Below are 24,383 nucleotides of genomic sequence, written 5' to 3' on the forward strand. Positions count from 1 at the left end.
ATACGAGTATAAAAAATATAATCAAATAAAAAAATATTGTAATATATAAAAATTTTACAAATAAAAAAAATATAAAAAATATTTACAAATAAAAAAAATGTTTACAAAAAAAAATAAAAAATATTTACAAATAAAAGAAATAAACAATTTTTACAAAAAAAACAAATATTTACAAATAAAAGAAATAAGAAATATTTACAAAATAAAAAATAATTACAATCGGTCGTAGACCATGGACGTTCTAACAGGACTCGGCACCGTCTCATAAAGCTCGTGTGAACCAAGAATGGTTAAAAATCATGTTCCACACTTCATTTCGTCCACACAATGGCTTTCGAATTCGCCAGACGCAAATCCGATGGACTATTCCATCTGGTCCATTTTGGAAAGCATGGTGAGGGCTAAAAAGTATGCCAGTATTGATGCGCTGAAAAAAGCGATTATACGAGAATGGGCCAAAATACCTCAAGATCACATTCGTGCAGCATGCAACTAATTTTTTGACCGTTTGAAGGCTATAGTCAAGGCAAAAGGTGGTCATATCGAGCTAAAGTGAATATATCGCACTTGTTACGTTAAAGCGTAACAACTCAAAATCTGAACATTTTCAGTAGAGACGAAAAACTGTTTCCGTAAATATTAATAATATAGGTATTACAAGGGAAAAAATATGTAATTGCACGAAAATATCATTAAAAACAATATAACGGTTGTTTCATTCTTATTTGTTTAGTAGTTGCGCTAAAATAACAAATTTTTGAGTGGTTACTCTTTTCCTTTTCTTTTTGAGTTGTTACGCTTTAACGTAACAAGTGCGATATGTTAATATTGTAATCATTTTTGAACAAATTTGTCTTTGAAATCAATAAAAACTAATTTCACACAAAAAAGTTATGGTGTTTTGAATAGGTAACACTTCATATCGTTCACCCTCTATTTACAAATAAAAAAATATATTAAATATTTACAAATAAAAGAAATAAGAAATATTTACAAAATAAAAAATAATTACAAATAAAACAAAATATATAAAATATTTACAAATAAAAAAAATATATAAAATATTTACAAATAAAATTTAAAAAAATTTTTACAAATAAATATATCTAAATACAAATGTAAGAATAAAAAATTGTATCATTACGAACGCAAAATTCTCCAAACTTAAATATAACAACGTATTGTTAGTGGTTTCAAATGCTGGCCAATTTTAAATAAAATGTTCAATCATCCATATTTTTACATTTTCATATAATCTTTATTTTAAATGCATAAGTTATAAACCTATTAGGTATTTGAATACTCATGAAATAGTATTTACGCAAATACCACTCTAGAAAGCTTGAGCAATTAACTGCCTTCATAAAGTTTTGTTCGGTAAACTTCTTGTTTGTCATTCACTGCATCCACTGGATTAATGGTGAGCCTTTGATGGGAATAATCGCGAACTTGTGTTCAAACTTTTCTTTTTGGTACTAAACAAATGTAACAAATTAAAAAAAAAGATAAAAATAAACGAAGATACATACTCGTACTTATGCTAACGTTACATTGCAGATACCCAATAGCACTCATCTGTATTTGTACATACATAAGTATCTAATTATACATATATGTATATAACTATACAATCTAACTGTACACGTTTTCATTCTTCGATGGCCTATCCTAACAAATTTGAGAATTTGCATCTACAAATAGGTATCTGGCGTATGTTGGCTCATTTGGTTATAAAATTGATTTACTTTAGTTGCAGTTGCTGAAGCAGCTGGATGCTCTTCTGCGTGATGAGACCCATGACTCTCTGGACTATGTATAGAAATTTCATCATGCTGTTGGTGCAATTCGAGCAGCTGTTGTTTTATTGTTGTTTTATGCTGTTTCATTAGTTGCGTGCAAAAACTTTGGACAGCACTGGGTATTGCTGATTGTTGTGATGGTAAAAGCATATGTTGAGAAAGTTGATCTTGGGCGATGGCATTTGTAATGTCAATACCAACAGATTCTTCGTTAGACGGAGGTTTAGTGTCCAAATGGCTAGGATTTGTTATGGTGGCGGGAACAACAGTACAACCGCTATTGGGAGTGGCTTGCTTCATTAACTGACTATATATATTATCGATAGTAGGTATGTGTCTGACGGCTGTATTATTGTCTTCATTGCTATGCTGACTTTTTGATTGTGCCACAGAATGTATAGAATGACTTGTCACATTGTTATATTTCTCGAATATCTCATTTGTCGCTGTTATTGAAACTGCAGATTGTTTACATGCTTTTGCTTGTTTCCTGCTAACAGTACCAATACTGTCAGGTGGAAGTTTGGGTTTTTTGCCGAAAGCGAAATTTCCGCTCTGCTTGGAGACCACAGGTGCCAGGTTTTCTGCTGCCCGAGTACTATGGGAAGTACAAAGTAGTGTTATTAAAAATACATACGAATTAAATATTTCAGGATTTTAAACACATAATAAGCATTTTGCTATTATATAATTAAAATAAAAATTAACTCACACTGACTTTAATACCGCCAATTTGGGTATGTTTTTTGTATAAGTCTTTTCGCCTGAAGCTTCCAATGCAGCTAATTCCTCAGGATGTGATTTTCTCTTATGTGTGCGACAATTCGAACCATTAGCGAATGTTCTATCACAAAAATCACATGAATATGGTTTTAAGCCTGTATGCAGAATTAGATGATTTTTTAGAGCCTTTGCACGCTTAAAAGCACGCCCGCAATAATCACATTTGTGTTGCATCACATCTGAATGCACCAATAAATGACGATTTAGGGTGGCTCGCGAATTCAATTGTAAGCCACATTCGTCGCAAATAAGTTTATTCGAATTATGAGTTTCCATATGATTCTGTAAAAAGCCACCTTTTAAGATATCCATATCCCTAATTGCTATAAATTTGAACGGTTGTTTTTGGGCTTACCTTCAGACGTACTTGATTTTTAAAGCGTTTTGTACACACTTCGCATTCAAACGGCGCATAATCGGTGTGCGTGAGCATATGTTGTTTAAGTTGTCCCTTTGAGCGCACAGCTTCTCCACATTCTTCGCAAATAAAAGAACGCAAATGCTTGGCCGCGTGATGGTTCAGCTGCGCTCGCGTATTAAAAGAAAAGTGGCATTCACAGCAAACAAATTTTTTCTCAGCAGCAACTTTGGCATGTTTGTGCTTCATATGCGAACGAAAGTACGAAATTCTCTTGAATGACTGAGAACATTCGCTGCAGGTATATATCTTTACTTTATCATTACCAACTGAATCTATCGTTTTATCATTACTAACTTCAGTTCCGCTGCCGAAAGGGTCTTCACCATCTGCATCTTCATTTTCAAATTCAAATATATTATATATAATATCTTCATCTGTTGCCGGCGTATTGTCAGTTGAACTTTCCTTCTTTATTTCTATTCCAGTGCGAGATTCCTGAGAAGCAATTTCCATTTCTGCTTCTTCAATGAAACTCTTCTCTTCATAATCATTGGTTTTTGGTTTTGCCTCAAAAAAATGTGTTTCTGCCAAAGGATGGTAATTGATTTCATGTGGCCGATCATTATTAAGCGCACCATATCTTAGTCTCAAAGATTGGAAATCTACATGTGTAAAGTCACTAAAACTGTGCAGTGCAGCATACATTTGCTGAATTTTAGCCACACGTTCATTGAAGTTAACCAAAGATGTCACCAAAGAAAAACATTGTGCACATAATCGTTTGGGGAGTATTTCATCCTGTTTAATCTAGAAAAGCAATGCATGTAGCAAGTCTAATAAGATAAGTGTTTGATTAAAATTAGCATACCTGTACGCAAAAGTATTTCCCTATCGCAATTGCAAGTCTAAATTCCTTTTGCTCAGTATTTCCTTCAGAGGTAACCATGTGTTCGTCTTTGAAAAAAATATTTATATTTTGTACATCATCCTTTCCACAGAGGCGACACCAACGGAGCCAGTCCTCAGATACATCAATTGTACTGTTACGGTTTCTTGCACCGACTATTGCATCCCCGGCATGCATATTACGTTTTGACTATTATATTAATTATTTCACTGCTACAAATTCCTTCCTTATATTTCAGTACGTTTTTGCTAATTTGATTAAAATATGTTTTTAATTTAGAAAACAATACACAAAAGGGACAGATGTTTATTTTTGCAGATGGAGAGTTGAATTGAGTATGACAGTTTTAAAATCGATAGTTAGGTTAGGCGCAAATTCTCTTGTTCTAAATCGATAACATTAATACCGATTGAATTTGTAAATCTGATCAAACCGAATAGACTCAAGGTGATGGCACCAGAGCAGCTGATTTCTCGATTTTGTGTCTTGATTGTCAAAGTGGCCTACTTATTCGTTTGTTTACATTTGTATGCAAATTTTGGCATAAAAAATAACTTTTACCAAACTAATTACAAGTAAATGTTATTGTTACTCAGGTGTTCTGTTTAACTTTAATGGATTCGCCTTAATTACGGTAAAATTATTTTGCCCCCTCTGTTGACCTCGCGACCATAAAAAATATATCACCAAAATTGTCTAAAATATAAATGTAAACTTAAAAGGTATATAAAAAGTTTCATTTTTTAACTCTGCAAATAAATCATTCTCTTATGAACAACGACGGGTTGGACGAGTATATAAATATGTTTGAAATTATCGCAGATTTCAGCTGGCAACACAACCTTCACTCACATTAGTTCGTTGCTATCTAAGCAACGACTAATTGGACGAGTGTGTGAAGATATGTAAAATGATTGTGTTAGTGATATTTGGAAAAAATCAACACAATCTCTACTCAAGTAGATTCGCCGCTACTGAACGACTGACTGGACGAGTGTAAGAATACATGTGTAATGCTCGTGAAGAACTCGGCTGCCGAATCCTCGGTGACGTTTCAGCCAAAGATCCCCTCAAAATATCTTTTTCACCATAGCTAAATAGTAAACCTGGTAATCTATCATCCAAGGTGGATTTATTAAGGTGACAGCATTCACCCAGCTGAATTTTTCGCCGTAGGTATGGCTTACGGCAAAATGATATGCTTTGTTTGTATGTATTGGTATGTTTACATTTGCTTGCTGATTTTGAAGTGATGCTTGCACCAAACGCAACAACAAATACATGAAGGGTTTTACTTATATGTGTTTGCTGTCACCTGTAATAAATTCGCCTTGCTATCATCCTTCTCGCGAACCAATGAGATACTAAAACAACAACATGAACTCGCCTTGCCAATACGTAACTCGTCCGGAAAAAAGGATTGCCATATCAGAAGATTTATTGTGAGACATTTTATCCTGATAAACACGTAATAAATTCTTACCAATATATTACAAAAGTAATAGTTATCAAAACGAAGAGAGTTTTTACAATATGTATGGTAGTCGTAGACGGTGGATGCGACCATAGTGTTCAAAACAAGACGCACATTAATTTTTCAGCACATCTTGATTAAGCTAAGCCTTTTATCTACTCTTTCAAGCCTTTATTGTAAAAATAAGGGTGCATTTGAATTGAATTTAATTTAAATGAAATTTATTTTCTATATACAATTTTGTATAATAAAATCACCATCAATAAAAATACCCGCGATACAAAACTTTTGTTCTTTAAACAGTTCTCATGTTCAGCGCACTTGCCGTACGTCAAAAGTAGAAAGTTGCCAGTTTTTGTGCATTCGGGCGTGGCATACAGAACGTACGCACCGCCTTCGACTCGAAATATTATACATATAACCTATTTGGTACCAGTTATATTCGGTGCAACAACTGTCACAATGGTCCCATTGAGATAGGCTTATTACACAGAAATAGACTATTGTGAATGTACCCTGAAAATCAATTGGGGACATTCTTGCTTGGGAGATTTGAGCTAAACGTAAACAAATAAACAATTTTACAAAAACAAATATTTCCAAGCTTTTTATTATGCTTTTTGATTTAGAAATATCTAAATTTGCACATATTTTAGTATTTTTGATGCAATTTCCTATGATATTTAATAATTTTTTATACAGCCATGTTACATGAAATATAGTTTTGGAATCAGATGGTCTCAGCTGTGTGTATGTTTTTTTAGAACACAGGCACTGTCAAATGGTAGTCTCGCACCCACCCATTCGGATACAGCGGTCACTATATACAAAGTCGAAAATATTAGCCGTTTTGGACGCTCCTTTGAAGGTTGTATGCAAAGGATTACAGATTATATTGCAAATTAGAAGGAGATATCAAGACAAGTACCAAGTCGAATAGATTTTAATGTAAGTACATTTATTTGATTAAAAAATTTAAAATAATATAATTTTTATCTTTACCAAAACGACGATGGTATGTTATTCCTCTCCGTAAGACTAGTCATGTCTAAACTGTTTTCTTTAAAAAATGTTTGGCTCCCCGATAACACTGTTTCAGCAGACGCATCTACTCCTGTCAACGAATTGGACTGTTTTCTGTCAACAGTATAATCCAATGGAGGTTTCGGCTTTCTACCTAACGAAAAATTGCCACTCTGTTTGGAGACAACTGGGATAAGATTTTCGGCTGATTTTGTTCTAAGGAAACACCAAAATAATTTACTTAAAAGTTTTTAATAATTAATTATGTTTTACTTACACAGTTTTCAGTACAGCCAATTTTGGTATATTTTTCGTATATGTTTTTTCGCCTGAAGCCTCTAACGCTGCTAATTCCTCCGGATGAGTTTTTCTTTTGTGCGTACGACAATTAGCCCCATTGGCAAAAGTTTTATCGCAGAAGTCACATGTATAGGGCTTTAGACCACTATGGAGTATTAAATGGCTTTTTAGCGTTTTCGCACGCTTAAATGCTCGCCCACAGTAATCACACTTATGACGCATAATATCAGAATGTACAAGCATATGACGATTTAGAGTTTCACGTGTATTTAATTGCAAGCCACATTCTCTGCAGATATGCTTACTGGAACTGTGTATTTGCATATGACTCTGTAAATAATATTATATATCAACAAATATCATTTCACACTTCAAAGATCTAGTTGTTTTACCTTTAAACGCGACTGCTTTTTGAAAAACTTCTTACATATTTCACATTCAAAAGGTGCCAGGTCAGTGTGTATAAGCATATGTTCACGCAGAGTAGTTTCGGTTCGTGTTCCTTCACCACATTCTTCACAAATAAACGGACGAATATCTTCATGAACAAACTTTATATGGTTGGCAACATAACATTTTTGTGAAAATTTTCTGTCACATTGTGGGCATGGAAATATTCGTTTCTCAGAGAGTGGTCGATGTGTTTTTATATGCAAATTCAGATCAAATATATTCTTGAAGGATTTGGAGCATTGTGAGCATGTCAGAGGTTCTAATGCCATTCCATGTCTTTTCTTCATATGTACACGAAAATTGCCACGACGTTGAAAATGAAGTGAGCAGTCGCTACAATAGTATTTGTCATCTTTTGGCTCTTTCTCGGTGCGGATAAGACGCTTTCCGGACTTATCTTGCTCTTTTAAACCTTCTTTTGTACTTATGTTTATTCTGGTTTTTAATTTTCTTTGTTGTTCTTTCGAAGGCACCTCAGGAGGATACTTACTATCATTACTTTCTCCATCACATTCTTTTATTGCACAAAAAGGCTTATTCTCAGCGGTCTCAACACCAAAATCGCTGGCAAAAGGATCTTCATTATCATCTCTCTCATCTTCATCGGATTGATTACCATCTCGTGGATTTTCTCTTTTCAATATGATCTCAAATTTATTCAAATTTTCCATAACAGCTTCATCAGTATTCTCAGTGAAACAGTCTTCTTCATATTGGTGCGTATATAACTGAGCTGGATCTTCCTTCAAAATTCCATATTTCAGCCGAATAGACTGAAAATCTGTATCCTTACTGTAGTGACCACTTTGCAGGGCAGTATACATTTCTTGCACTTTAGCAACACGTTCATTGAAATCCGCAATATTTGACACCAATGAAGTGCACTCCGTGCATAACAATTGAGGCAGATCATCATCGTGTTTAACCTGAATGTAAATACAATCGGTAAGAAATATTAAAAGAATATATGCATACATACATGTGCACATTTAAAATTTCATCATACTTGTACGTAAAAATATTTTCCAATTGCAACGGCCAATGTACTCCTTTTATCGTCACTATTTCCACCAGCGGAAGTTATTAGTCGTTGATGTTCATAGAATATGTTTTTACTATGTGTATCAATTTTCGCGCAAAGTCGACACCAATAGTGCCAATCTTTGGATGTGGAAGAGGAATTGTAGCCTCCATAATCGACTGGATTGTTTAGTGCTTGCATGTTTTTTTTTCTTTGTTTTATATGAATATTTATTAGAAATCGTTAGAGAATCGTGTTGATCATTGTTAGTATTTCCGGCTATTCATTCAAAACAACTCTCGGCAAGGCGATAAGACTCTTATTTTCAGAGGAAGAATTTGCCCAAGGATGATAGATTTCCAAAAGAGTATGCAAAAGCAATAGAAACTACCAATTATACACAAGGCCACACAATATTTAATGGCTTAATATTCTTTTAAGCTTTTACAATTTTACACCCGCTTTTTGTTTTTATTAGATTGTTTACTTTAAATCTCACAAATCACACTGAACTTTCGCAAACACTCAAGTCCCATCCTTTTGTTTGTTTTGTTCATTTCTTTTGTATTCGAAAGGGAACTGACGTCAGAATTGCCAAATCGCGATAAAAAATACCAAAGCGAATTGAGTATCATAAGTGGTGCCTTCTCAACACAGTTACTTTGTTTTTCGCGATTTCGACAAGTTGGACGTCAGCTCCCATTTCATTACAAAACAGACAAAAGGAAGATAAATTGTATGTTTTTGAAAATTCAGTAAACAGCTTAGTAATATTTTTATTTTTGAGATTTAAACTAAACAAACTAATGAAAATAAAGTGCCGTGTGTTACATTGTGAAAGCACAAATTAATATAAAGCCTTCAAATGCAATTTGTTTGCCTTTTGTTTTGTGAAGATGCCATGGTGCGCAGAATTTCTTGTGTACGATTTTTTTCCACTGTCTTCGCCTACTCTTACTTCATTTGGAGGCTATATATTATTTTGTGATTTCACAATTTAACGTACGACACTTCGTTTTTATTAGTTTAAATCTCACAAATCACAAAACTACTAAGCACTTCACTGAATTTTCAGAAAGATTTTATTTTACCTACGTTTGTTTGTTTTGTATTGCGAACGCAGCTGACGTCCAACTTGTCAAACTCGCGAAAAACAAATTAACTGTTTTTTAATGGCGCCACCCGAGTTATTCAATACGCCTTGGCTTATTGGTGGACTCTTACGACACGGCAAAATCGTATTCGAATTGAACCAGCAGGAAAGTAGCAAGGCGAATTTATTATAATAAATCCATCTTGGGAAGTAGCAAATTAAGCCGAATTTATTACAGGTGACAGCAAACACATATAAGTAAAACCCTACATGTATTTGTTGTTGCGTTTGGTGCAAGCATCATGTCAAACTCAGCAAGCAAATGTAAACATACGAATGTAAACATACCAATACATACAAACAAAGAATATCATTTTGACGTAAGCCATACCTACGGCGAAAAATTCAGCTGGGTGAATGCTGTCACCTTATTAAATCCACCTTGTAGCAAATCGAAGGCGAAATGTCATCTCTGTTAAAACGAAACAAAAATTCTCACCATCTAGCAAAAATTTATTTAAATGAAGAGCAGGAAATTCTAACAACGATCGACACTTTTCGCTAATACCCGATTTACACGAGAAGACATCTGGAAGGGAGACACTGGAAATTCTCTTTTCATGTCTCATTCGCGGCCACACGGGTAAAATTGTTTTCGGCAACATTTTGACATTTAATGCTTTAGCTTCGTCTGGTTCGGATATATTCTCGCACGCGCTTACATGTAAAGCAGAGAGCGTTCGACAACAGTTTCTTAAATATATGAATGAAAAATGCAAACTGGTTAAATAATAAATAATTTGTTGTTTTTTTATTTAAATATATTTATAAATTGTTGCACTTGAATAAAAAAAATTAAATTAAAAATACTTCATACATAAATAATTAACTTAAAATTAACTTAAGTATCTAGAAATGCAGGGAAAAATTAGAAATCAACATAAACATGTCCCGTAACTATTTTAAAATATACCTACTTTACTAGCAAAAATAATCGTGCATTTCCCAAGCAGTGTTCGGATGTTTGTCATCTTTGTTATCTTCCGTTTGCTTGAAAACCAACACAAACTCAGAACCTTCTCCCACAAAAGAAGAAAACAAATGAAGCAACTGTCAAAAATTGCTTTAAGATTGGAAATACAAATAAGAAGAGCAAAGCGTGTCGCCAGTACAGGAGACAAATTCCCTTCTCTCTACCGCGGCCGTCCTTCACCACCGAACAAAATGTTTCCCTTCCAGTTGTCTCCTCGTGTAAATGGGCACTAACGTTAACTAATAAATATACTCATAAAGGAGGAAGAAATATGCAAGCACTAAACAATCCAGTCGATTATGGAGGCTACAATTCCTCTTCCACATCCAAAGATTGGCACTATTGGTGTCGACTTTGCGCGAAGATTGATATAAATAGTAAAAATATATTCTATGAACATCAACGTCTAATAACTTCCGCTGGTGGAAATAGTGACGATAAAAGGAGTACATTGGCCGTTGCAATTGGAAAATATTTTTACGTACAAGTATGATTAAATTTTAAATGTGCACATGTGTGTATGCATATATTCTTTTAATATTTCTTACCGATTGTATTTACATTCAGGTTAAACACGATGATGATCTGCCTCAATTGTTATGCACGGAGTGCACTTCATTGGTGTCAAATATTGCGGATTTCAATGAACGTGTTGCTAAAGTGCAAGAAATGTATACTGCCCTGCAAAGTGGTCACTACAGTAAGGATACAGATTTTCAGTCAATTCGGCTGAAATATGGAATTGTGAAGGAAGATCCAGCTCAGTTATATACGCACCAATATGAAGAAGACTGTTTCACTGAGAATACTGATCAAGCAGTTATGGAAAATTTGAATAAATTTGAGATCATATTGGAAAGAGAAAATCCACGAGATGGTAATCAATCCGATGAAGATGAGAGAGATGATAATGAAGATCCTTTTGCCAGCGATTTTGGTGTTGAGACCGCTGAGAATAAGCCTTTTTGTGCAATAAAAGAATGTGATGGAGAAAGTAATGATAGTTAGTATCCTCCTGAGATGCCTTCGAAAGAACAACAAAGAAAATTAAAAACCAGAATAAACATAAGTACAAAAGAAGGTTTAAAAGAGCAAGATAAGTCCGGAAAGTGTCTTATCCGCACCGAGAAAGAGCCAAAAGATGACAAATACTATTGTAGCGACTGCTCACTTCATTTTCAACGTCCTGGCAATTATCGTACACATATGAAGAAACGACATGGAATGGCATTAGAACCGTTGAAATGTTCCCAATGCTCCAAATCCTTCAAGACTATATTTGATCTGAATTCTCATATAAAAACACATCGACCACTCTCTGAGAAACGAATATTTCCATGTCCACAATGTGATCGAAAATTTTCGAAAAAAGGATATGTTGCCAGCCATATAAAGTTTGTTCATGAAGATATTCGTCCATTTATTTGTGAGGAATGTGGTGAAGGAACACGAACGGAAGCTACACTACGAGAACACATGCTTACACATACAGACCTTGCACCGTTTGAATGCGAAATATGTAAGAAAGGTTTTAAAAATCGTGCGCGCCTAAAGGTAATTGGAAATTCATATTGTGTAAAGAAAATTATAATTAAGGGCTTTTTATAGAAACATATGGATACGCACAGTTCTAATAAGCACATCTGCAACGAGTGTGGTTTAAAACTGAATTCTCGTGTGACTTTAAACTTACATATGCTCGTACATTCTGATGTTATGCCACACAAATGTGACTACTGTGGGCGAGCTTTCAAACGTGCCAAAACGCTGAAAAACCATTTAATACTCCACAGTGGTCTAAAACCTTATTCATGTGACTTCTGCGATAAAACTTTTGCCAATGGGGCTAATTGTCGTACGCACAAAAGAAAAACTCATCCGGAGGAATTAGCAGCGTTAGAGGCTTCAGGCGAAAAAACATATACGAAAAATATACCAAAATTGGCTGTATTGAAAACGGTGTAAGTAAAAAGTAATTAATTATTAAAAAGGTTTATTTAAATTATTTTGGTTCCCTTAGAACAAAATCAGCCGAAAATCTTATCCCAGTCGTCTCCAAACAGAGTCGTGATTTTTCTTAGGTAGAAAGCCGAAACCTGTGCTATCGGGGAGCCAAACAGTTTTTAAAGAAAATCTGATCTGATCTGAATTCTCATATAAAAACACATCGACCACTCTCTGAGAAACGAATATTTCCATGTCCACAATGTGATCGAAAATTTTCGAAAAAAGGATATGTTGCCAGCCATATAAAGTTTGTTCATGAAGATATTCGTCCATTTATTTGTGAGGAATGTGGTGAAGGAACACGAACGGAAGCTACACTACGAGAACACATGCTTACACATACAGACCTTGCACCGTTTGAATGCGAAATATGTAAGAAAGGTTTTAAAAATCGTGCGCGCCTAAAGGTAATTGGAAATTCATATTGTGTAAAGAAAATTATAATTAAGGGCTTTTTATAGAAACATATGGATACGCACAGTTCTAATAAGCACATCTGCAACGAGTGTGGTTTAAAACTGAATTCTCGTGTGACTTTAAACTTACATATGCTCGTACATTCTGATGTTATGCCACACAAATGTGACTACTGTGGGCGGGCTTTCAAACGTGCCAAAACGCTGAAAAACCATTTAATACTCCACAGTGGTCTAAAACCTTATTCATGTGACTTCTGCGATAAAACTTTTGCCAATGGGGCTAATTGTCGTACGCACAAAAGAAAAACTCATCCGGAGGAATTAGCAGCGTTAGAGGCTTCAGGCGAAAAAACATATACGAAAAATATACCAAAATTGGCTGTATTGAAAACGGTGTAAGTAAAAAGTAATTAATTATTAAAAAGGTTTATTTAAATTATTTTGGTTCCCTTAGAACAAAATCAGCCGAAAATCTTATCCCAGTCGTCTCCAAACAGAGTCGTGATTTTTCTTAGGTAGAAAGCCGAAACCTGTGCTATCGGGGAGCCAAACAGTTTTTAAAGAAAACAGTTTAAACATTACTAGTCTTACGGAGAGGAATAACATACCATCGTCATTTTGGTAAAGATAAAAATTATATTATTTTAAATTTTTTATACAAATAAATGTGCTTACATTAAAATCTATTCGACTTGGTACTTGTCTTGATATCTCCTTCTAATTTGCAATATAACCTGTAATCCTTTGCATACAACCTTCAAAGGAGCGTCCAAAACGGCTAATATTTTACACATAGTATGTAGTGACCACCATAGCCGAATGGGTGGGTGCGAGACTATCATTTAACGGTGCCTGTGTTCTAAAACAACATGCAAAAACAAATGTAGATATTTCTAAATAAAAGAGCACTATTATTGCTTAGAAATAGATTAAAAATATTTGTTTTTGTAAATGTGTTTATATTTTGACGTTTAGCTCAAATGTCCCAATTGTTTTCATGGACCATTCACAATAGTCTATTTCTGTGTAATAAGCCTGTCTCAATGGGACCATTGTGACAGTTGTTGCACCGAATATAACTGGTACCAAATAGGTTATATGTATAATATTTCGAGTCGAAGGCGATGCGTACGTTCTGTATGCCATGCTCGAATGCACAAAAACTGCCAACTTTCTACACTTGCAGCACGTGCGCCGAAAATGACAACTTTTTAAAAAACAAATGTTTTGTATCGCGGATATTTTTACTGATAGTGTATTTATAATACAAAATTGTATACAGAGAATAAATGTAATTTAAATTCAATTCAAATGCACCCTTATTTTTTCGATTAAGGCTTGAAAGAGTAGAGAAAAAGGTTAACTTAACCAAGATGTCCTGAAAAATGATTTCAAAGTTATGGTAGCATTCACCGACTACGACTACTCTTACGGGTACAGCAACAATTAACATATATATTATAAAAACCCTCTTTCACTTTGATAAACATTACTTTTGTAATATATTGTTACGAATTTGTTACCCTTTCCTCAGGAGAAAATGTCTCACAATAAATCCTCTGATTTCGATTACTGGATTGTTAAATGAAAGTCACAAATTAGTGCAAACAAGGCAAACAAATTGCATTTGAAGCTTTATAATTATTTGTGCTTTCACAATTTATCACACGGCACTTTATTTTCATTAGTTTGTTTAGTTTAAATCTCAAAAATAAAAATATTACTAAGCTGTTTACTGAATTTTCAAAAACATACAATTTATCTTCCTTTTGTCTGTTTTGTAATGAAACGGGAGCTGACGTCCAACTTGTCGAAATGGCGAAAAACAAAGTAACTGTGTTGAGACGGCGCCACTTTGATACTCAATTCGCTTTGGTATTTTTTATCGCGATTTGGCAATTCTGACGTCAGTTCCCTTTCGAATACAAAAGAAATGAACAAAATAAACAAAAGGATGGGACTTGAGAGTTTGCGAAAATTCAGTGTGATTAGTGAGATTTAAAGTAAACAATCTAATAAAAACAGAAAGCGCGTGTTAAATTGTGAAAGCTTAAATGAATATTCATTCCGAGGCGAAGGCTTGAAGACGACGGTTGGTTGAGCGGAAAATCAAACTATCGTGCAAAAAAAAAAATTTTATAAAAAGTGAAATTAATCAAATAATAGACAAGAAAGGAAAAAGAATATAATTTAAGAAGAAAAAAACACAGTTTCTTGAAATTCTATTACTTTCAATAAACAGAAATCAAAATTAACTAAACCAAATAGTGAACAACAAACGCAAATGGACGTGGAGGCTGAGGAGCCAGAGGGCTCCGGGGCACAGCAATCTCCAAGCGCACAAAAAAGAGCCAAGATCGACCATTTAGAAAGCAACATTATAATCAAACCCCTGACGACGGCCAAAGATAACACCAAAATTTAAGAACCTACATACAATAATGACCACCAGGGACCTTTTATAGGCTTCATTGACTCAAAGACCGACGGACTGGGAAAAAAAACCTATAAACGTTATAGCAGTATCTAACCTATTAAAAAAACTAAAGATCGTAGAACTAAAGGAAGTGAGCAAAGTGGGCTACGGAAGGGTTAAAGTGACGTGCAAGCGAGCGGAGATAGATAACGCGAATTTTAGCAACAAGAACTAGGGATGATCGATGTTAGAAAAACATCGATGTCATAATCGAAAGCCCAACATCGATGTTCGATATTTATCGAAAACTAAACATCGATGTTGCATAACATCGATGATTTTTGCATTAATAATCACATAAATAAAATTAAAAAAAAAAATATAGCTTAAACAAACTAAAAATGTATATATAAAAAACAAATAAGATCAAAAAGATACATAACTAAAAATAACATAAATACAGTAATTCGAAATTTATTAAGAAACAGAAGATCAAATTATTACAAATTCCAATATTTTTTATCCACTGACTGAAGGAAATGTAATTTTGATAGGGAAGAACCTTTCAATCTATTTCTTTGCTGGTAAAGAGTAGAGCCAGCTTTCGAAAACAGTCTTTCAGATGGCGTTGATGTTGCGATAGTACTCAAATATTTCACTGCTATTTTTTTTTAATTTCGGATAAGTGGAACCGATGGCATTATTCCAAACTTGGATAGGATCTTGTTTGAGATCAGACACTGGATGAGATCAAACAAGTAAATTATAACAGCCAACGCACGCACAACATAAATATTTATCAGCAAACAACAAACGAAAACGAAACGAACAGAAAAGAGGCTCTCTCTCTGTTTTCTGTTCTCTATCAGAGAGCGTGAGCGCGAGCGAGACGACGAAGAACGTCAACGATGGAAGGGAACAACCCGTGCGCAGTGCGCACTCGCTCTACTCGCTTGAGACTGTGGATGTAAGTTAACATCGATATTCAATGATCGATTCCGTTAAGATCGATGTTACGATATTTTTCGTATAGCAACATCGATGTTAAAACATACAACTGATAGAAAGAGGCTACGTACCCAGAATTCTACAGCACTGTATTTCCAATATACGCATTATATTTGACATACCTACAGAAATATCAATGGAAGAACTGAAAACAGACATCAAATCTTCCATACCCATATTAAAACTGGTTAGAGTAGAACGATGGGGCAGAGACGACAAAGAAAAGCGAATCCCTATCAGAAGAGTAAAAACCTTCTTTAAAGGACAAAATATTCCAGATGAAGTGACTTATGCCTACGCCAAGATAAAAATACAAACATACATAACACTATCCCAATGCTATAGATGAAAATACGGAAAGATGCAGGAAATGCTTTTAAGCTCACGAAAAAGAGGAACAATGCCAAAAACTTTCCTGCGTCTATTGCAAACTTGAACATGCTCCAACTGCCAAAGACTGACCAGCGAGAGTAAAGGCCTTTATAATCAAAAGAACCATGACGATAGATAACATCTCCCACAAAGAAGCGCACAAATAGGAGGTGATCTTAACGCTAAAGCACCAACATGGAACACAACCCCCTCAAACGCAAGAGGAATTGTACTCGAGAATGCTATTACAGATAATGATTTTTTCTGTCTCAACGATGGATCGACTACATTCTCAACCAACAACTCATCATCGGTTATCGACGTAACTTTCATAAACCAAAATATCAACTATACATGGAACACAATAAACAAGCCAACAAACATCAACCATAACCCAATAATCATAACGCTTAAGGATAAATTCATACCCCATCAAACAACAGCTAAAATTTTAATGAACAACGTACTCAAAGTGATGAATAGCCTGAAAATAAGAACCACCCTAGAAGAATTCACCGACGTCATAAGAAAAACCATAGAGAAAAATACAATCAATAACAATAAATGCGTACCAAAACATTGGTGGACCAACGAATCTCAAAGATTATTCAGACTAAGAAATGCCGCACGAAAAAAATATAATCAGCACAAAACTAATAACTGTAACCTCCTAACAAGCGCAGAAAATAATCTCAGAGAACATATAAAAGAACAAAAAAATAAATCCTTCAAAGAAGTAATAGACTAAATTTCCGAACCAATAAATATTAAAGATATGTGGGCGAAAATCAAAAACCTTAAATACCAATGCGAAAAACAAATAAACAACTCCTGGAATAACCAAGATAAAAGAAAATATCTAGAATTCATAGCTAGAAATACACGCCAAGACTCCACACCTACGAACCCAACTATCAATAACGCAGACCACACTCTATTAGAAATGAATATAACCAACTACCAAAAGTTCCTACATACTAGAAACAAAAACTCAGCAAAAGGTCCATTTCTCACCGTATGCTGCTACAACTGCAAGACGAAGAACAAATAAAACTATTCAACTTAATACGCCAAAACCTCATACTAGGCCAAGAGAAAGTAAGCACGAGCAATGGACTAGCTCTAGGCAGTGAACTCAGTCCGACACTCTTCAACCTATACACCACACAGACCTACGCAATAATCAACGAAAACTGCAAACTGTTCCAATTCGCCGACGATTTCTTCATTGTTTGTTACGATCGTAAAAAAGAACAAACTCAGGCCATCCTCAATGACAAGATAAAGGAGTTCACGAACATTTGTAATAATATAAACCTAAAAGTTAACTGCATCAAAACGAAAGTCATATACTTCAACCAAAAAAGCTCGGAAATAAATATCCATTTAAACAACAATAGACTGCAACAAGCTCACCAAATTTAATACCTGGGCAGATACATATGTATGTATGTAAGCGTAAATAACTCATGCACACAACACATTAAACAAATAGGGGGGAAAACCAACCAAACGTGCCGCTTCCTAAATATACTTGGTTGCATCTTCGGAATATATCCACAAAAAGCTCTGCAACTGTACAAAACACCTTCGCCCGAGCAAAAATGGACTACGCTGCTTCAACCTTCGCTAATATTACTAAAGCCGCCTTACAAAAACTTTCAAAATACTGCAATACAAACATCAGACGAAGTTTAGGACTAATTAGATCGACGCCAACACACATAATTTACCATATGGCAGCAGAGATGCCACCCAAATATAGATTGGAGATGGCAACAGCAAAGGAAATAATCAAATGTATTGCATACAACCTTCCGGCAAAAAGAATGATACTATCTAACAACCTTGATAAAAAATACAGCTACTATTCAACCTGCCAAAAATATAACCTAATCTTTCATAACATAGTACCTATTAACAACATACTGGCACATACTCAAAAACTACATTTGAACGGCAGATTCTTCAAAGAAACAGGTAAAAACAAAAAAGAAACAAACCAGGACATTATAAAGCAGATATATCAGGAAAAAAAGCAACAACTCGAAGACAATCAATTCGAAATAATATTCAGAGATGGATCAATAAGAAACAACCAAACAGGAGTAGCATTCATACACGAAAGATCCAACACAGTGAAAACATTATTGCAATAAAACAGTACCTTCTATGACAGCCGAACTGATTGCAATAGAAAAAGCAATAGAATTCGCCATACAACAAAAATCTCAGAAAGTAGCCATCCTCTCAGATAGCCTTAATAGCATCAGCACACTAAAAAGCCAGGAAAACATTAACTACATCGCCCAAAACATTATAAAAGCCATACATGCCTCAGACATCGAAAATTTGGAAATACATCACATCCCCGCCCACAGCAACATTAAACCAAACGACAAAGTATACTCTGCAGCAAAGAACGCACCACTAACCGGAAGCCTAATCAGAATACCCTGGACAATCAAAGAAGCCATTAAAGAGATACATAAAAAATAAAAGAAGAATGGGAACAAGAATACAAACAAAAAATTTTAAATAAATTTAATTCCAGGACTACTAAAAAAACCCGGATTTCATTAAAAAAAACCATAAAATGCAACCAACAGAACTAAAACTGTTCAATAGAATCCTCTCAAACCACACCTTTTGCAAAGATACACTATTCAAAATGAAAATATACAACAACAAGAAATGCGAAACATGCAATACCATAGAAAACACAAACCACATCATATTTCACTGCAACAAGTACTCTAAATCAAGAAACAAGTACCCACCTATAAAAAATAACTCATCAATAATCGAATTCTATCGAAACAGCAACATAAAGCAATACAATACCATCACTAACCTCCTCAAAGCATTCAAGTTAACCTTTAAAACAGATGACACAAGTCAAACTATAACTGGAAATAAGAGAAAACATACATTTGGAGTTCGCGTTTTAGCTCTTAAGGTGGCCACATAAGTCTTCAATCTTTCCTCAGAAATACTGAAACAACCTAAGCCACACAAAAAAAAAAAAAAATGAATTTTGAGCCTGTAAATATTGTGTGGCCGTGTGTGTAATTGGTAGTTTCTATTGTTTTCGCATACTCTTTTGGTTTCAACCATAGTTATTGGCCAAACCTTGGAAATCTATCATCCTTGGGCGAAATCTTCCTTTCTGAAGATAAGAGTCTTTTCGCCTTGCCGAGAGTTGTTTTGAATGAATAGCCGGAAATACCAACAATGATCAACACGATTCTCTAACGATTTCCAATAAATATTCATATAAAACAAAAAAAAAAAAAAAAACAACATGCAAACACTAAACGATCCAGCCGGTTATGGAGGCTACAATTCCTCTTCCATATCCAAAGATTGGCACTATTGGTGTCGACTTTGCGCGAAGATTGATATAAATAGTAAAAATATATTCTATGAACATCAACCACTAATAACTTCCGTTGGTGGAAATAGTGACGATAAAAGGAGTACATTGGCCGTTGCCATTGGAAAATATTTTTACGTACAAGTATGATTAAGTTTTAAATGTGCATATGTATGCATATATCCTTTTAATATTTCTTACCGATTGCATTTACATTCAGGTTAAACACGATGATGATCTGCCTCAATTGTTATGCACGGAGTGCACTTCATTGGTGTCAAATATTGCGAATTTCAATGAACGTGTTGCTAAAGTGCAAGAAATGTATACTGCCCTGCAAAGTGGTCACTACAGTAAGGATACAGATTTTCAGTCTATTCGGCTGAAATATGGAATTTTGAAGGAAGATCCAACTCAGTTATATACGCACCAATATGAAGAAGACTGTTTCACTGAGAATACTGATGAAGCTGTTATGGAAAATTTAAATAAATTTGAGATCATATTGAAAAGAGAAAATCCACGAGATGGTACTCAATCCGATGAAGATGAGAGAGATGATAGTGAAGATCCTTTTGCCAGCGATTTTGGTGTTGAGACCGCTGAGGGCAAGCCATTTTGTGCAATAAAAGAGTGTGATGGAGAAAGTAATGATAATAAATGTCCTCCTGCTATGCCTTCGAAAGAACAACAAAGAAAAGCCAGAATAAACATAAGTACAAAAGAAGGTTTAAAAGGGCAAGATAAGTCCGGAAAGTGTCTTATCCGCGCTGAAAAAGAGCCAAATGATGACAAATACTATTGTAGCGACTGTTCGCTTCATTTTCAACGTCCTGGCAATTATCGTACACATATGAAGAAACGACATGGAATGGCATTAGAACCGTTGACATGTTCCCAATGCTCCAAATCCTTCAAGACTATATTTGATCTAAATTTTCATATAAAAACACATCGACCACTCTCTGAGAAACGAATATATCCATGCCCACAATGTGACAGAAAATTTTCGCAAAAATGTTATGTTGCCAGCCATATAAAGTTTGTTCATGAAGATATTCGTCCGTTTATTTGTGAAGAATGTGGTGAAGGAACACGAACGGAAGCTACACTACGAGAACACATGCTTACACATACAGATTTTGCACCTTTTGAATGCGAAATATGTAAGAAAGGTTTTAAAAATCGTGCGCGCCTAAAGGTAATTGGAAATTCATATTGTGTAAAGAAAATTATATTTAAGGGCTTTTTGTAGAAACATATGGATACGCACAGTTCTAATAAGCACATCTGCAACGAGTGTGGTTTAAAACTGAATTCTCGTACGACTTTAAACTTACATATGCTCGTACATTCTGATGTTATGCCTCACAAATGTGACTACTGTGGGCGGGCTTTCAAACGTGCCAAAACGCTGAAAAACCATTTAATACTCCACAGTGGTCTAAAACCTTATTCATGTGACTTCTGTGATAAAACCTTTGCCAATGGGGCTAATTGTCGTACGCACAAAAGAAAAACTCATCCGGAGGAATTAGCAGCGTTAGAGGCTTCAGGCGAAAAAACATATACGAAAAATATACCAAAATTGGCTGTACTGAAAACTGTGTAAGTAAAAAATAATTAATTATTAAAAAGGTTTATTTAAATTATTTTGGTGTTCCCTTAGAACAAAATCAGCCGAAAATCTTATCCCAGTTGTCTCCAAACAGAGTGGCAATTTTTCTTTAGGTAGAAAGCCGAAACCTCCACTGGATTATACTGTTGACAGAAAACAGTCCAATTCGTTGACAGGAGTAGATGCGTCTGCTGAAACAGTGTTATCGGGGAGCCAAACATTTTTTAAAGAAAACAGTTTAGACATGACTAGTCTTACGGAGAGGAATAACATACCATCGTCGTTTTGGTAAAGATAAAAATTATATTATTTTAAATTTTTTAATCAAATAAATGTACTTACATTAAAATCTATTCGACTTGGTACTTGTCTTGATATCTCCTTCTAATTTGCAATATAATCTGTAATCCTTTGCATACAACCTTCAAAGGAGCGCCCAAAACGGCTAATATTTTCGACTTTGTATATAGTGACTGCTGTATCCGAATAGATGGGTGCGAGACTACCATTTGGCAGTGCCTGTGTTCTAAAAAAACATACACACAGCTGAGACCATCTGATTCCAAAACTATATCTCATGTAACATGGCTGTATAAAAAATTATTAAATATCATAGGAAATCGCATCAAAAATATTAAATATGTACAAATTTAGATATTTCTAAATCAAAAAGCATAATTAAAGCTTGGAAATATTTGTTTTTGTAAAATTGTTTATTTTTTTACGTTTAGCTCAAATCTCCCAAGCAAGAATGTCCCCAATTGATTTTCAGGGTACATTCACAATAGTCTATTTCTGTGTAATAAGCCTGTCTCAATGGGACTGTTGCGACTGTTGTTGCAGCGAATATAACTGACTAGCAAACCCGGCCCCCTTCGCTGGGCACACTAAAATAGAATAGATATGGTTTAGAACAGAAAATATATGATTTTCATATTATTTATTTCTTTATTCAAGCGCTTTGGCATAAACAACATTTTTTGTTTTTCTATTTGTTTTTGAGTAAATATAAAATATAAATTGAAAATCAGGAAAAAAGAAGATTGTTTTTAAATTTCAAATCAACGCATATGAATAAACAATCGTCTTTTTTCCTGATCATCCATGAATTTTTCGTTTCAATTTATATGTTTTATTAAGCATTGGAGCTTTTTCAACCATTATCCATTTACATATATTTTTCAAAAAAAAAAAAACGAAAAAAGATTTTTTTCCACGAACACATAATTTCATTCGGATTTCACATTAAATTCTCAAATTTCGTAAGAAATTATTCACTGTTCCAAAATCCACTCCAAAAAAATTCACGTACAATTTTTACATGTTGCACTTACGTTTTTTCCTTATGGCATCCAAATCAGAAAGAAATATTGACAAGCGTTAAAAAAGTAAGCGACATTATGGCTGGTTCAAAAGAACGCTGTACCCGTTGCCAGTGCTCCGAATTACAACCAAACTTTACGAAACCCATTTTCAATACTTACTTAACAATGTGCGTAAGTTTGGTTTAATTCGGTGCAAAGACACGGCGGGTCCACGTTTTGGCATATATTTCGAGACCCTAGTCATCAATAGGTATGAAAATTACCCCGTATTAAAGCACTTATCAACAGCTTTCATTTGATATCCATATTGTACAAACACATTCTAGGGTCCACGTTTTGGTCTCTATCTCGAGACCCTAGTCACGTAGCGGATGGAAATACTCTGAACTAAAGCATTCACCAACAGCTTCCATTTGATACCCATATTGTACATACACATCCGAAGGTTACCCGGGTCCACGTTTTGACCTATATCTCGAGACCCTATCTACCAATAGGTATCCAAACTATACGGAAACCATCTTTAATACTTACTTAACAATGTGTGTATGTTTGGTTTAATTCGGTGCAAAGACACGGCGGGTCCACGTTTTGGCATATATTTCCACACCCTAGTCATCAATAGGTATGAAAATTACCCCGTATTAAAGCACTTATCAACAGCTTTCATTTGATACCCATATTGTACATACACAACCAAAGGTTACCCGGGTCCACGTTTTGACCTATATCTCGAGACCCCAGTCACGGAGCGGCATGAAAAATACTCTGTACTAAAGCATTCACCAACTGCTTCAATTTGATATCCATATTGTACAAACACATCCGAAGGTTACCCGGGTCCACGTTTGGACCTATATCTCGAGCCCTATTTCCAAAATAAAATATAATCCATGTTACTCGTGGATGATGTAGCTTTCGAATGGTGAAAGAATTTTTAAAATCGGTGCAGTAGTTTTTGAGCCTATTCATTACAACCAAACAAACAAAGTTTTCCTCTTTATAATATTAGTATAGATACCAAATAGAGTATATGTATTTTGAGTCGAAGGCGGTGCGTACGTTCTGTATGCCATGCTGGAATCAGTGATGGTAAATGGTTTTTTGAAAAACCCCTACACAGCCCAAAAAAATTCCCTACTTTTCCCTACGCTTACAACAAATTTCCCCTACGAAATTCCTTACATTTTTTTCTCCTGTGTTTACACTATAATGAGGCAATTTCAACGTCAAAATTGAATTGTTTGCTTAAGATTTTTTAAAAATTCCGTACAGAGCTTCTGCAGTGCAATCAGTTCTTATTGGAATTAGCTTGAACACAAGCCGCTCGTTTTCCTTGTCGAAAAATCTCACTATAAGACACATATGCTTATTGAGTCCGATGTCTCTCATCGATCATTATGCAAAATTTGTTTACTTTTAATTCTTTTAACTAAATTGTCTTTTTCCTCTTTTGCCAATTCATTTTTTATTATGCTGGTGCACTTCTTTCTTCCGAGCTCAGTTTTTTATTATTTCAGAATCGGGCACGATTTCTTTTAAGAGTGGGATTAAATGGTCCACCACTTGCAGCGCAACATTATGCTCAGCGAAGA

At 34.7% G+C, this 24,383-nt stretch overlaps 4 protein-coding genes and 1 pseudogene across 5 annotated transcripts; 3 read left to right on the top strand and 2 right to left on the bottom strand.

Annotated features, from left to right (window-relative positions):
* Nucleotides 1-1,234: 1,234 nt before the first annotated feature.
* On the bottom strand, nt 1,235-4,279 carry LOC129248523 (zinc finger protein weckle-like). Of its 2 annotated transcripts, XR_008582624.1 has the most exons (5): nt 3,812-4,279; nt 2,938-3,750; nt 2,512-2,864; nt 1,530-2,397; nt 1,235-1,475 (listed from the first exon to the last, which is right to left on the bottom strand). XR_008582624.1 is itself a non-coding variant. In XM_054888098.1 (4 exons), exons 1-4 carry the CDS (start codon nt 4,025-4,027, stop codon nt 1,692-1,694), a joined length of 2,088 nt encoding a protein of 695 aa, XP_054744073.1. In that variant the 5' UTR covers nt 4,028-4,279; the 3' UTR covers nt 1,235-1,691. The 2 variants fall into 2 exon arrangements, 1 of the variants encoding a protein (XP_054744073.1); XM_054888098.1 differs by having other exon boundaries at nt 1,235-2,397.
* A 1,711-nt stretch (nt 4,280-5,990) lies between these two features.
* Nucleotides 5,991-8,549, bottom strand: LOC129249245 (zinc finger protein weckle-like). Its single transcript, XM_054888938.1, has 5 exons — nt 8,107-8,549; nt 7,040-8,026; nt 6,625-6,977; nt 6,327-6,563; nt 5,991-6,184 (listed from the first exon to the last, which is right to left on the bottom strand). Exons 1-5 carry the CDS (start codon nt 8,320-8,322, stop codon nt 6,166-6,168), a joined length of 1,812 nt encoding a protein of 603 aa, XP_054744913.1. The 5' UTR covers nt 8,323-8,549; the 3' UTR covers nt 5,991-6,165.
* A 1,745-nt stretch (nt 8,550-10,294) lies between these two features.
* Nucleotides 10,295-12,372, top strand: LOC129249263 (zinc finger protein weckle-like; annotated as a pseudogene).
* A 13-nt stretch (nt 12,373-12,385) lies between these two features.
* Nucleotides 12,386-13,359, top strand: LOC129247508 (zinc finger protein weckle-like; the record flags this gene model as incomplete). The annotated part of the gene is made up of 3 exons (XM_054886660.1): nt 12,386-12,661; nt 12,716-13,068; nt 13,128-13,359. Coding segments are annotated over 3 exons (690 nt in total), but the record flags the coding sequence as incomplete, so codon positions are not given.
* Nucleotides 13,360-19,313: 5,954 nt separating this feature from the next.
* On the top strand, nt 19,314-21,816 carry LOC129249248 (zinc finger protein weckle-like). The gene is made up of 4 exons (XM_054888941.1): nt 19,314-19,989; nt 20,066-21,046; nt 21,101-21,453; nt 21,515-21,816. Exons 1-4 carry the CDS (start codon nt 19,774-19,776, stop codon nt 21,753-21,755), a joined length of 1,791 nt encoding a protein of 596 aa, XP_054744916.1. The 5' UTR covers nt 19,314-19,773; the 3' UTR covers nt 21,756-21,816.
* Nucleotides 21,817-24,383: the final 2,567 nt, after the last annotated feature.

Source organism: Anastrepha obliqua, chromosome 5, assembly GCF_027943255.1.
Source record: "Anastrepha obliqua isolate idAnaObli1 chromosome 5, idAnaObli1_1.0, whole genome shotgun sequence".
Lineage (NCBI taxonomy): Eukaryota > Metazoa > Arthropoda > Insecta > Diptera > Tephritidae > Anastrepha > Anastrepha obliqua.